Source organism: Anguilla anguilla, chromosome 5 (genome assembly GCF_013347855.1).
Source record: "Anguilla anguilla isolate fAngAng1 chromosome 5, fAngAng1.pri, whole genome shotgun sequence".
NCBI classification, from domain to species: domain Eukaryota; kingdom Metazoa; phylum Chordata; class Actinopteri; order Anguilliformes; family Anguillidae; genus Anguilla; species Anguilla anguilla.
In genome coordinates this window covers 35,995,726-36,009,468 of record NC_049205.1, presented here as the reverse complement: position 1 = coordinate 36,009,468, position 13,743 = coordinate 35,995,726, and the positions used below count along the sequence as shown (strand labels likewise).

The following is a 13,743-nucleotide window of genomic DNA, read 5'->3' as shown; positions in this document are numbered from 1 at the left end:
AATAGCAGTTATGTCCATTTTAGAACAAGAAACAGCTGTAATGCCGTCTGTCTTCTGCGTTTTGTAATGTGCTCTCTCTGCTGCATGCACTTTTCCCCTACTGAACACGAGTTGAAGCCTACACATTGAACTCACCCAACTGCCAGGTGCTGGTAGAGGGTACAGGCAGTGTGGGGAAAGATTGACAGTTCTCAGCATGAGGCAATGATTTTTCTTTTTTAAATCTTCTTCATGGTGATACAAAGACAACTAATGTCTGTTTGAAAGGGACCATGCATATTCAGTAAAGTAAATTTGATTTGTCCTACAATATTCAAAACACTCAAATTCTTAAATCAGCTTGTTTAGATTGTGGAGTCAGTCTTATTGGAAACATATGTGAGGAAATATATTTGAACATATCTTTAGGAAATAAATGATAAATATATCACTCCGGTTCTGTATTCCCTAAAACGTGACACGGTGAACATGTTTATTTTTCATTCTCTGAATGCCAAGGAGGAGGCCTAATGAGTGTACAACACAGTAGCAGGCCTTTCTTTTTGTTAAATGTCTAGGCCTGTGGGCCTAATTATTTTTGTGTATTTGTTTTATGCTAATAAAAGAGTTATTTTAATTCATTTACTTAAGGTTATTGACAGTATTGACAGAAAGTGTCTGTAGGTGATATCCTTGTTGACAATTCTGATCTCTATCACTGTGCTTTCCGTTGCGTTTATTTTTTGTTTTGTTTTCGTGCTTAAGTTACAGTTTCAAAATCGATGGGTCATGTTGAGAACTGTGACTCTTTCCCCACTCTCCGCACGCCCTCTACCAGCACCTGCCAGTTTGGTGAGTTTAGTGTGAATTACGATGGTTTCAGATGTCTTGTGGTTAGTGAGGCCACATAGCTCCAAATAGATAAACAGGATAGGAGCGCCACCTTATGGTTCCATATGCAATTGCATATAAAACTATTAAAAAGAAAGCTGCGGTTTGTTTACTGACAGTAATTACTTAATTGTTTTTGCGGCTGAATGAGCCTGTCTGATGAAGGAATGGTGAGGTGAGGAATCCCTTTATTTCCAGTAATGCTAGTAGTAACATATTTAAAATGTCACTATTGTGTGGAAATTTTAAGATAAAATATCAAAAAAAGAAAATAAAAAAATTCTGTACAGTGTATAGCAACCCCTTTCTTTTACCAGTATTATAATACCACAACTGGAACAGAATTCATTTACATTTTTAACACTTACAGCATATAAGGAATTGTTTGTCTGTGTCCGATGGGTAGATATACAGGATATACTGTGTACCCAACCTCTGTCTAATTATTCTTCCTGAAAGCATTGCTTTTGATTGAAGGGCCATTCTCTTATACAGGGCTCTGTTGACGTTTCAGTGCAGGTAAGATAACTCTGAGTTCATTAGAATACAAATGGGCTTCATGTTTTTTTTCTTCAGGAGAAAGTTTTCTGTATTTTATTTTAGTTTTCTTGAATAATTTTATAGGCTTATTGTATTGCATTGTGAAAAGTCTGTGTATAGCCATGTGTTTCCAGTGAACTAATGATAACTGATATGAATTGGTTATTATATGGCCAATTGATGATATAATTGCTAATGAGATCACTGAATAAAAAAAAAAACAGTTTCACTTATCAGTATATGAACACTAAGGATGGCAGCAGCCAAAACTGTCCATATAGGCTATTTTTAACACACAAAAGAATGTATTGATTGTGTATGATTTCAGTCAGGAAGGTATGCAAAACATCCATTAACAAGTTTAGTTTTATATAATTTTCAAAATATAATTTGTATTTATTAACTTTTTAAGTTTTTATTTTAAATTGACATACACATTATATGAATAATAAAATTACTTTAACCATTTATGTAAATTTTGCTGACCTTGGAATCTCTTTCAGTGGTATGTCAGGGGTAAAATCCTTACCTTGAGAGAAGCTTGATACATTTTGACCTTTTTCCTGCTCTGAAATAATCTTTACCTTACTTTCATTTCCTGGCTTTCCCTGTGCTACTCTGAGATTTGGTAACACTGTTGTCAACAAGGTTTTGAGAAAGTAGAACTTTACAACATTTGTATATGCTTCCTAGTATTATTACCCTGATGTTTCATGTCCGCTGTACATTAAGTACATTATATATGTATATATTTGGATTGTGGTGATTTGTGAACACCACACAGCGTCAGCCACCTTCCATTGTGGAATTATTAAATCTAATGTAAGCTAATGTAATATTTCTGTCAGGGTTCTGTGTCTTCCCCCTGTTATTCCTGGTTGGGCCGCCAGATGGCGGCACCTCTGCTTTGTGTCCTGTTAATTGTTTTGTTTTCAATTATCCCGTTATTAGTTGCTTATTGTCTCGTGTTCCCTTCCCGCTCTGTGGCCTGATTGTTCATTGTGCCCTCCTGTGTCTCGTCTGCGTCAGGTCTATTTAAGTCTCCTTTCTCCCTGACTCAGGTGCTGGATCCTTGCTTGCCCTATGCTTGCCTTTTGCTGCTTGCTCCTTGCCTTGTGCCTGCCCGTTGCCTGTTGCCCGCTCCTTGCCTGCCCATTGCCTGTTGCCTGTTCCTTGCCTGCTTGTTGCCTGTTGCCTGTTCCTTGCCTGCGCTGTTCTCTACGTTTTTTGGGATTTTTGTATTTTTGTTTTCCCGCATTTTTGAGGTTTTTCTTTGTGTTTTGTTATAACCGCCCTGCGAGGCTTTCTGTTCCCTTTGTTCCCCATTTAAGTAAAGTCTTCGTTCTTTCTACTTTGGGAGTTCTGTGTTTTTCCCTGCACTCTGCGCTTGGGTCCATTCCCATGCCCCACCCTGACAATTTCTGCACTTAGGGCTTGAGAATCTTGAACAAATAGATATCAAAATGAGCAGGAGTGTTTTAAATGTCATCTGTATTGTGCTTGATTCAACTGTGAAGCAGTTTCACAAACAGTTGCATAAAATAAGAGTTAAATCCTCTTTTACTGGTAATTACAGAGAAGCGATATCATACTTTCGTAATTATAGGGAAGTTTGTTTTCTAAAGAAAAAAATACAGTGCAGTCTGTAAGCATTTGGACACTGACACAATTTTTGTTATTTTGATTCAGTACTCTGTACCCTGTACATATGAATTTGAAATGAATCATTGAATATGAGGTTAAAGAGCAAACTGTCAGCTTTAAAGGTATTTACATCCATATCCAATGATCCATGTGAATTACATTTTTTTTTATGCATAGCATAAAAAGTCAGTTCATTTTATACAGTCCCTTCACTGGATAAATAAACATGATTTTAAATAAAGTCATCATATTTGGTACTTGGTTGAAAAGCTGTTGCATTCAATGACTGCCTGATGTACTGCAACTATCTTCAGTTCCTGAGGACTGAAGGATTTTTGCCTTTAGTCTTGTCTTCAGAAGATGAAACACATGTTCAATTGGTTTCAGGTCGGGTGATTTACTTGGCCAGTCAAATGAATTCTACTTTTTGGCTCTGAAAATCTCCTTGGTTGCTTTAGCAGTGCGTTTGGGTCATTGTCTTGCTGCAAGGTGAAGCGTAGTCCAATGAGTTTGAAGGCATTTGGATATCTGAGTAAGATGTTTCTGTACACTTTGGAATTCATCCTGCTGCTGTCATGTTTCAAAGATGTGCTTTGGGTCATGAGCAAGTCCTTTCTTTCTCCACACTTTTCTTTTTCCATCACATTGGTACAGGTTAATACATCTCATCTGTCCATAAGTGTTTATTCCAGAACTCTAAAGTTTTTTTTAAATGCTCTCTAGCTCTAACCTGGCCATTCTGTTCTTGAGGCTTACCAGTGGTCAGCCTTTGCGTCTTTCAGTGAACTTCCTGAGAATATACTGGTGTAGTCTTCCCTTTATTTAGTCTTTAACGCTATGCCTACATCCTGGGGAGTGTTCTTGATCTGTTCAAGACTTGAAAAGGGGTTTTTCTTGGCAATCAAAAGTATTCCTTAGTCATCCAGAACAGTGGTCTTCCGTTTCTACCAGGTTGTTTGATATTGCTGAGCTCACCAGTGCATTCTTGCTTCATAACAGTGTAACAAACAGTTTATTTTGACACACTCAATGCTTTGGCTGTCTCTGACCAATTTATTCTGATTTTTACATGTCATTATGGCCTGCTCTACTGGCCTTGGCACTTCTTTGGTCCTCGTGTTGAGAGACAATAGCAACAAATGCAAATTCCACTTCTAGAGTCAACTCTAGACCTTTAGCTTTCTTGCATATGGACTAATGATACAACAACACGCAGCCAACCATGAAACAGCTGAGCAGCCAATTTTCCAATTACTTTTGGTCCCTCAAAATGGGGGGATCATTGATAAAAAGAGCATTAATTCCTACACGATTCACCTGACATGAATGTAAGTACCCAAAAATTTAAGCTGACAGGCAGCAAGCACTTTAACCTCATATTCATTGTTCTATTTCAAATCCAATGTGCTGGAATACAGAGGCAAAAAAAGCATCACAGTCCAAATACTTAAGGACTGCATTGTATATTGCAATAGATAAAACATTTGGATTCCTACATGATCTCGAACATCCGAAAGCGTGAGTGGATATGAAATCTATGTCATGCATAATGGTTTATTTAAACAGTAACAGACACAAACAGATTGATACATTGAATAAGCAATCATCTGATGCATTGTAGCAGAATGCTTAAACTGATTTTAAACTCCCACCCCTAGATGGGCTAGATATGAATATCCTCGACACAATTTGTTTCTGAAGTCATTATATCACATCCTCATGAAGGTACATGTGCAGAAATTGAGATTTTCTTAAGTGAAATAAATTGCTCCTTCCCAGATACTTACTGTACAGTCCAAAATATACATTTATGCAAAAACCACAAAACCCTACCTTAACATACTCACAAAATAAGGGTGACTTACAGAAAAGCCTGGTACCACAGCATTTCCACAAGGACAGAAACTGCCTGGAGCCCCAAGACAAAACAAACATCCTTTCCAAAAAATAACAAACAAAACTGGTCCTGTTCTGTCTTTAAAGCAATTTAATCTGAAAATACCTCCATATTCTCCATTGACCAACCTTTCTGGGTCTTGAGTACTTTTTTAAAAATGTGAACTTCCCTGCTATGTCACTTGACATACGTACTGTGCCAAACCAAACTAAATTCCAAAATGGCTTCACCTAGTTCTTAACAGAAGGCATCCTCAGTTTGCATATAAAACTTTACACTGGGAGCCAACCATCTGGCCTTCTGTACTCTATTGACTCAATATTGACTGTGCTGCCCCCTCTGGCTCATCTGTGTTACAGCAAGCACTAAGGGACTGCCCTGTCAGGCTGACTGGGCCAGAGAGTGCTTGCTAAGTGGATTTTCTGTCCATCAGAACTACAAGATTATGTGAAGGAAGTACTAGAAATCTTAGGGTTTTTTCCCCCCATTGTCACCAGCAAGCTATTTTTTCACAATGTAATCAAGTGATATTTTTGGAATAACTGATTAGTAATGAAGAAGATTAGTGGTGAAGAAAGCATACTTATGAAGATGTAAATATGCCAGTTTTGTGAAAAATCATTTTATATGTCACTACCTATAACACTACCATCATTCTACACTGTCCTTCATTTATAAAAAAAATGTAATCATCTTACACTTCCTCAAAAAGACTAACTAGTAAGCTAGCTTTTGAGCTAGCTCTGAATATCATTGTTCTCACTACAATTTGTAGACACTATTCTCCATTGGCTTGCATTATCATGTTTTCTTGTTATTTCCTGTACCATTTTTGGCCCAGTACAGTTTGGTCATCCTTGTGTGGGATGACTGCTAGCCTTTTGTCTTTGTTGATATCTTTGGGCAGCACTAAGGCTTAAGGGCAGTGGTTCTCAATCTCAATCCTGGGGACCACCTGGTTTTCATTCCAACCACAGTTCCAATTCCAGAATTTTAACAAGCAATTTTTTTTTAATTAGGTGCTTTTCATGACTAGTGGGATTGCAACTCTAGTTGGAACAAAAACTAGCATACACGGGCGGTCCCCAGGACATGGTTGGGAACCACTGGCTTTTGGATTTTGGGGAATATACCCATACTCAAATACACTTAGATTAGACTTTTCCTGAAAAAAAACTTAATATGTAAATATGTTGTGGATATGAAAAACAAATATGCAGAAAAATATGTAGAAAATGTTTTAGAAGTCTCTGAATGAGAGAATTAGTTGTAACCATCCTGTTGCTACTTTTACCACTACTATTGGTACTACACATAATACTACCTGCTCTGATTTATTTAGTCATTACAGACACTGTCAAAGGACAGACTTTAATTGGGCTCTGGTTTTTCCCCTCCACATTAATTCCAGGTGAAAAGTACGGGAAGAGTTTTTCATTGAACTTGTGCTTGAACGTGTAAATGGGCATCGTGCTGATGGAGTCGATAAAGGCGACCTTCCCCTTGTCGTAGTCCAGGTCCACGGTGATCCTCTGAGGCTTGGTCTTCAAGGAGAGCCGGGTCCGGGGGGAGGTCTGGGCCCAGTATATGTCTCCGTTGCAGAGGCTGATGGTCCAGAAACCCTCCCCCGGCTTTAGGAAGATGGTCTTCTTCCTAAGGATGGACTCTTGGGCCACCCCGATGCACCAGTCCCTGTTGTCCCCCACCTCCACATCCCAGGTGTATCTGCCGGAGGTGAAGCCCTCAGCCCCCATGACTGCCATGCGGCTGGTGCAGCGCTCGGGGTTGTCGGGCATCTCGTGCTTGCTGCTGTACCTCACGCTACTGAGCTCCAGAGTGAAGCTCAAATTTGGATGTGCCGTGTTGGGGTCCATAGTGATGGAAGCTAAAACAGGACAAATACGTTCTTAAAAAAATCCTTTTTGCAAAGCTCCTTCGAACGTAAACCTACGTTAGCAGCCATGCACAGGTTTACACAGGTTCTATACCAGAACATCCATGTAGAAAAAATAGCTATTCCAAGCAATAAATACTCAATGAGGGTAGGGGCAAGCTTTAAATTTAAAATTTGCTCATGAAAAAATAATCTACACATAAACTGATTACACCAGATATCAACTGGATTGTGAAATAAAAGGGTAATTATATATATTAAGACAGGGGTGTCAGGCTCCAGTCCTGGAGAGCTGCAGTGTCTGAAGGCATTTGTTGTTTCCTTTCAATCAGCAGCCAATTAAGGCCTTGAGAACAAGGTGTGTGAAGTTTCAGCCAATCACTCAAAATGACTTAAATGTATCACTTTTCCTGAAACACACTGAAAACTAGCAAATACTGTGGCCCTCCAGGACAGGTGTTTGACACCTGTGCATTAAAGCATTTACTGAAATACATTTATTAGTTTCTCTTAACTGATAAAGGCATTGCCTGTTAAGAATATTGATATTAGCATGTTTGTGAATAATGCAAGGACCTTTATTATTATATACAATACATTGGTGAGTACTTACTGTAATTGATGATTTCTAACATCTTCTTCCAGACATGGAATTTCAATGAGCCCAGGTGCTTAGAGACATCTATCAGAGCTCCTGAAATTCTCTCGATCTCTGGTGTTCTAGATATCGCTCTGTAATATTAATGAATCACCATTGCAGTGGATTTGAATTCAGTACAACATAACATAGTTGGGGTTTATGCTAAATTTACCTACCTGCTCTTTGTCTGCTTGAAGTCCTGCAAAAGACAAGAAGAAGTTTGTATGATAACTTATACCAATATGTCTACACTGGGGAGTTGCACTAATGTAGAGATAAAAATGTGTTCTTGTGTGGAACCAGCATTGTGAAATTTAGATGATTCATAAGAATTCATAATAAAGTCAAAATTAATACAGAAATGATTAATAGTATTTACCTGTAGGAAGGACACATCGTCAGCTTCTATAGCCTTCTGTAAATTGCTGATAGTGTCTGATAGAACAGCAATAGTGTTTGTAATATCCTCAAGCTTTTTCTTCACAGTTTGGGTTTTCTTTTCTTCTTCCTCTCGCAGGGCTGCCAACCTGGCTGTCTCTTCCTCCCAGAGAAACTTATGTAACTTTTCAAATTCTGTCCTTATTTGTCTGTCAGTTTTGTCAGCCTGGACCTGGGACACAGTATTAGGATCAAAAGGCATGCATATCATAGGTATATATACATCTATTACATTCATTGTCGAGGGCCAATTCATTACATTACAGCTTCAACATTAACAAAGCTATGTTCTGGAGTTTTAACGTATTTTAATGAAAATTGTCAGGAAACTGTAGATGAATACCTTTATGTAGTTTTCTGTTTCTGTCCAGTCTCCTTTAATTGCGTAAAATGCTTTCAGTTGTTTTTGGAATGAGTTCAGTTGTGTTGAAATCTCACGCTGAAAAATAAAATTTATTTGGGGAATCAATAAGTCTTGTCTTCAGAATATTATGGTTATAGTTTAATCACAAATAAAGACTATGGCCTTTGTGCACAGCTTTTACCCACATCCATTGCTGAAGTTATCATGTGACAGTTACAGGGGCTTGCATACTGGTAGAATATACCATTTTAAAATGCTAATACACTTGTATGGCAATATTCCTTTCCCAGTAATGACTCCCCAAGATTTAGGTAAATAAAATGGCAGAGATTTCTACATGATATAACACATAAAAAGGTACCAGTATTTTGAAAGACAATATTGTCTCAAGGAATTTCATTTATGTTTCCTGGCCAAAGGTCAATCTAAATGCTATGAAGTAAAACAAAAACAAAAGCATTGTCCTCATGCTAATGCCGTCTACGCAAACTCCAAAAATCTGGTGACTGCTTAGTCACTATGAGGAAGGAATGGGAAAACACTGTAAACGCCATATCCAGTAACTCTTCATTCCACAGCATATCACACTTCCGTTCAAAGTTCAATGTGATATGATTCAAAGTAAATATAGAACATGAAATAGTGATATACACATTTCTCACCTACAATCTAAATTAAATAGGAAATTGATTACACTGTTAATTATTTTTATATTTAGCTCTTATCTAACAAGATAATGTAACTGAGATCACTTCTCATTTTCAATAAAGACCTGAACCATGAAGCAATATAAGAAGACAAGAAGTACAAGAAATACAGTACACAAGATACCTGTTACTTAACTTACTTAACTGTTAAGATACACTGTTGGAGAATTTGCAGCTTTTCTGTAATCAAACATAGGCTGAGCTTTTGGGAACTTACATGTTCAGATTATTTTAAACTGTGGTATGAGAGACTTGCAAAAGGTTTGAGAAGTACAGTAGGAGGAATCCCTTGCTATGACAGCTTCCCAGTGAGCACAAGCCCAAATCCAGATGGAATCTAGACGTCTAGAGGGGTGGAAATCTAAATTGAGGGATGTTTTGACATAAACGGACTAGGTTAGTTCAGTTAGCTCCAATTCTTCTCCATGCTTTACAAACTCACTTATCAACCAAATGTAGCCAGGTTTTCATCTAACTTCCAGATGTCATCAACGTCTGGATGGCATGATGGCATGATGCCTCCGTTAACCCAGTTTGTTTATGTCAAAACATCTTTCAACCTGGATTTCCACCCCCTAGACATCTAGATTCTGGCTTCTGCTCACTGGGTTGCTGTGATGATGGGAGACTATCCATCACAAAACAAATAGCATGTCTTACTTGTGGCACTTGATATTTAACTCTGTGTTAATAAAAAAAGTATTTTATATTTATAATATGCAATTGAAACCATTTGTTACATAACTTAGCCCAACTGATACAGTGAACACAATAATCTGTATACTGGAAATATGGTTCAAGCATTTTTTTTTTTTGTCTGAACACTCGGGTAAATGACTTGCTTTACGGTCTATTCATTTGAACTGAACAAATCAAACTGATAATTTGTGCTCAGTTTATTTCTATGCAGCCCTAAAATAAGCCTCCCCTAAAAAAATGAAACATCCAACCACTTCACTTTACAGACGCTTTAAAACACAAGATGAACTTTCCCACCTTTCGATCCAAAGCAGCTTCTTCCACCGGACAGCACAAATGGAGCCTGTGTTCCTTTGACACCTGACAAACAGTGCAGATTGGTTTCTCCTCAAACAGGCAGAAGACCTTCAGCTGCTCATTATGAAGGTTGCACCAGGCCTCGGAATCCATCTTAGCGTTCTGCAGCTTCAGACCCATCAAGGAATCAGAGGCTATCTTTAGAGCCAGGTTGATAGGAGGTCTGTCCGTGGAAGACCTTCTCTGACACACAGGACACTCGCGAGATCCCTTCCATTCCCAGTGTTTCTGCACACAAATTTTGCAAATGGTGTGCCTGCACTCTAGAGTGACAGGGAAAACGAACACCTCACAGCACACAGGGCAGTGAAGGTCTTTTTCTGAAAGAGGCATAACTGAAGCCATCCGGAAATAAAATACGTCCTGTCCCTCCCTGGTTTCTTGGTCTACTTAGGTTCAGGTGCTCTTGCTCCGTGCACGTATGCATTCCGTAAAACCAGTCCTATTTCTTTCTGGGGAAAGCTTGCGGAACAGGAACATTAGCAAGCTCAAAGACATGCGTCACATTTATTTAAAGCACTCAATTTTTCAACCATATTTTAAATTTCCAAAAGATTTTTTTTGTATGTTTAAGCCTTTTACTACTCCAGTATTGTTTGTTTTTTTTGACTTGGTATAACCCTTAGCTGTCTGACAGATTCTGATCATTTAGCAGTCAAGTCATTTGTTAAATTGATCCAAGGTCTCCCATCCTTTGCTCATGTATGGTTTTTTTTATTGTGGCAGACCCTCAGTCAAACTCACTGGCCAACAAATTGTGCTGGCAGAATTTCTCTCAGTGTACAATTTAGAGATGTTATGATAAAACTTTTCTGCTGCTTATCCGTTTATTTGGCATTATTTCCCAGGCTCTCTGATACACATTCCAGAAAACTAACAGCTACTGGTAGAGTTATTAACTGCAGATTATGATCAAACTATCTTCCTGGATCCTTGTAACTCAAAGTTCACAAGATGTATGGCTGTTGGTCATAAGCTTGTTTACTGATTTTATGATGTTATATATGAATCCAGTAGCAATAGTGAACACTTCTCAAGCTATAGGTTATGATTATATTCCTTTTTATTCTTTAATCTGGAAGCTCTACCTCAAGAGCTTCTGGAAAGAGAAGTTACAGTTTGTGAGACTGGTTTCCTGCAATCTGATTGGCTCTAGCAATTTCTAGCCAGCCATAAAATTGTTGACTGTTGATCCTGGATGTGCCTTATTTGAATGTGTTTATTTTTACATCTTTACAGCGCATTACAATGTTGCCACCGTGGGATTGACAAAATATAACAAAATGGCAACTGTTAGATACAAATGTAAACAGACAGGTAACACACAGGTTATTGCTTAAAATTCATTTTTGGTTTGAGGAGGATTTCCCCCCTTATGAGTAAAATTTTTGGGGATATTTCAAAGGTTTGGGAGGGGGTTTAGTGAGGGATGGGTGGTGGCAGAATATGTATGAAATTATTCCTCATATTCTCACAATACCTCGCTATAACATGCAGTGTGGATGACAGTCCCTCACTTTCCATACGGCAAACATTACATTACATTACATTACAGGCATTTGGCAGACGCTCTTATCCAGAGCGACGTACAACAAAGTGTATAACCATAACCAGGAACAAGTATGACGAAACCCCTAGAGAGAAGTACCGGTCCAAGTACAGGGAACAACCGCATAGTTCAACCTGGACCCTGGTGGTTAAACTGATTAACACTAACAACGAGAACGGCAACAACGCAATCTATGGAAAAATAAAAATAAATAAAAATACAAGTAGTCGTTAAGACTGGCGCATCAACTAAGTCACCTATTAAACAGCTGCCTAGTTACAACCCTAAGTTTAGTCATTTACAGGGGGGGAAGGGATGGGGAGAGGTGCAGCCTGAAGAGGTGGGTCTTCAGTCGTCGTTTGAAATGGGTCACAGTCTCAGCTGTTCTGACCTCCACAGGGAGGTCATTCCACCATCGTGGGGCCAGAACAGAGAGGAGACGTGTTCTGGAAGTGCAGGTGCGAAGAGGGGGAGGTGCTAGGCGTCCTGAGGTAGCAGAACGGAGGGATCTGGCTGGCATGTAGGGTTTGAATATCTTGTGAAGGTATGCTGGGGCTGATCCCTTGACTGCCTGGTATGCTAGAACCAATGTTTTGAATTTGATGCAAGCTATAACAGGCAGCCAGTGGAGGGTAGTGAGCAGGGGAGTTACGTGGGAGTGTCTGGGGAGGTTGAAGACCAGACGAGCCGCAGCATTCTGAATGAGCTGCAGGGGTCTGGTGGCAGATGCCGGTAGTCCAGCCAGAAGAGAGTTGCAGTAGTCCAGGCGGGATAGAACCATTGCTTGGACCAGGAGCTGGGTTGAGTAGGTGGTGAGAAAGGGGCGGATTCTGCGGATGTTATACAGGAAAAATCTGCATGCCCGGGTTACTGCTGCAATGTTGTTGGAGAGGGACAGCCTGTCCATCATCACTCCGAGATTCTTGGCGCAGGGTGATGATGTCACTACGGTGTCCCCTAAGGAAATGGAAAAGTCGAGGAGGGGAGAGGATAGAGCAGGAATAAAGATTAGCTCCGTCTTTCCCGGGTTGAGCTTCAGGTGGTGATTGTCCATCCAGCTCTGTATGTCCCTCAGGCAAGCGGAGATGCGGGCGGGGACCTGTGTGTCCGATGGGGAGAAGGAGAGAAAGAGTTGCGTGTCGTCGGCATAGGAATGATAGGACAAGCCATGGGCAGATATTACAGGGCCAAGGGATCTGGTGTACATGGAGAAGAGAAGGGGACCAAGGACTGAGCCCTGGGGAACTCCGGTGGTGAGGGGACGGGGTGGTGATACCTTACCCGCCCAGGCAACCTGGAAGGAGCGGTCAGAGAGGTAGGACTCAATCCAGTCAAGGACTGTGCCGCGGATCCCTGTTGCTGCCAGGGAGGACAGGAGGGTAGAGTGGTCCACAGTGTCAAATGCAGCGGAGAGGTCTAGAAGAATCAGGACAGAGGAGAGGGAGGCTGCTCGTGCGGCATGGAGTGACTCACTGACCGAGAGGAGTGCAGTCTCAGTCGAGTGGCCAGGCCTGAAGCCAGACTGGTGGGGATCAAGCAGGTTGTTCTCAGAGAAATAAGCAGAGAGCTGGTTAGATGCAGCACGTTCGAGTGTTTTGGATAGGAAAGGGAGGAGAGATACCGGGCGGTAGTTCTGAATGACTGAAGGATCTAGTGTGGGTTTCTTCAGCAGCGGGGTGATGTGGGCCTTCTTGAAGGATGAGGGGAAACATCCAGAAGATAGGGATGAGTTCACGAGGGAGGCGACAAAAGGGAGGATGTCTGGTGTGATTGCTTGAAGGAGAGATGAGGGGATAGAGTCGAGGGCGCAGGTGGTAGGGCGGTGGGTGAGCAAACCTCCATCAGAGTTTTAGGGAGCTTCTTCTTCAAACATTACAGCACGGTCCTTCGAAGGTGCAGGTTTATGGCGTCATTAGTTGTGCTGAGAACACTGTTCATTGGCTGAGAAGCCCAATAATTGTTACTTCCACAGGAACGCTCTAGGAGAGATGTCCTGGCCCCTGGTTTAAATAGCGTAAAATTTTGCCTCCCGTTTGGCGGCATTCCACAAAAGCAGACGACACACTTGCACGCACTCATTTACTTGTAAATGGCCTATGCAGCCTAAAGAACAGCACTTACAATTATATTTTCAATTGTACAGT

At 40.3% G+C, this 13,743-nt stretch overlaps 1 protein-coding gene across 1 annotated transcript; it reads right to left on the bottom strand.

Moving 5' to 3' along the window:
- Positions 1-3,752: 3,752 nt before the first annotated feature.
- LOC118227079 (zinc-binding protein A33-like) lies at positions 3,753-10,440 on the bottom strand. Its single transcript, XM_035417197.1, has 6 exons — positions 9,991-10,440; positions 8,267-8,362; positions 7,865-8,095; positions 7,662-7,684; positions 7,459-7,577; positions 3,753-6,836 (listed from the first exon to the last, which is right to left on the bottom strand). The coding sequence occupies exons 1-6, from the start codon at positions 10,393-10,395 to the stop codon at positions 6,286-6,288; spliced, it is 1,425 nt and encodes a 474-aa protein (XP_035273088.1). The 5' UTR covers positions 10,396-10,440; the 3' UTR covers positions 3,753-6,285.
- Between the last annotated feature and the right edge of the window lie 3,303 nt (positions 10,441-13,743).

Excerpts from the sequence above, each read along its gene's own strand:
- LOC118227079 (XM_035417197.1), bottom strand. The coding sequence starts at position 10,395 with ATGGCTTCAGTTATGCCTCTTTCAGAAAAAGACCTTCACTGCCCTGTG. Across the intron at positions 8,096-8,266 it reads AAACAGAAAACTACATAAAG|GTCCAGGCTGACAAAACTGA; the intron begins GTATTCATCTAC and ends ACTGTGTCCCAG. Across the intron at positions 7,685-7,864 it reads ACGATGTGTCCTTCCTACAG|GACTTCAAGCAGACAAAGAG; the intron begins GTAAATACTATT and ends TGTCTTTTGCAG.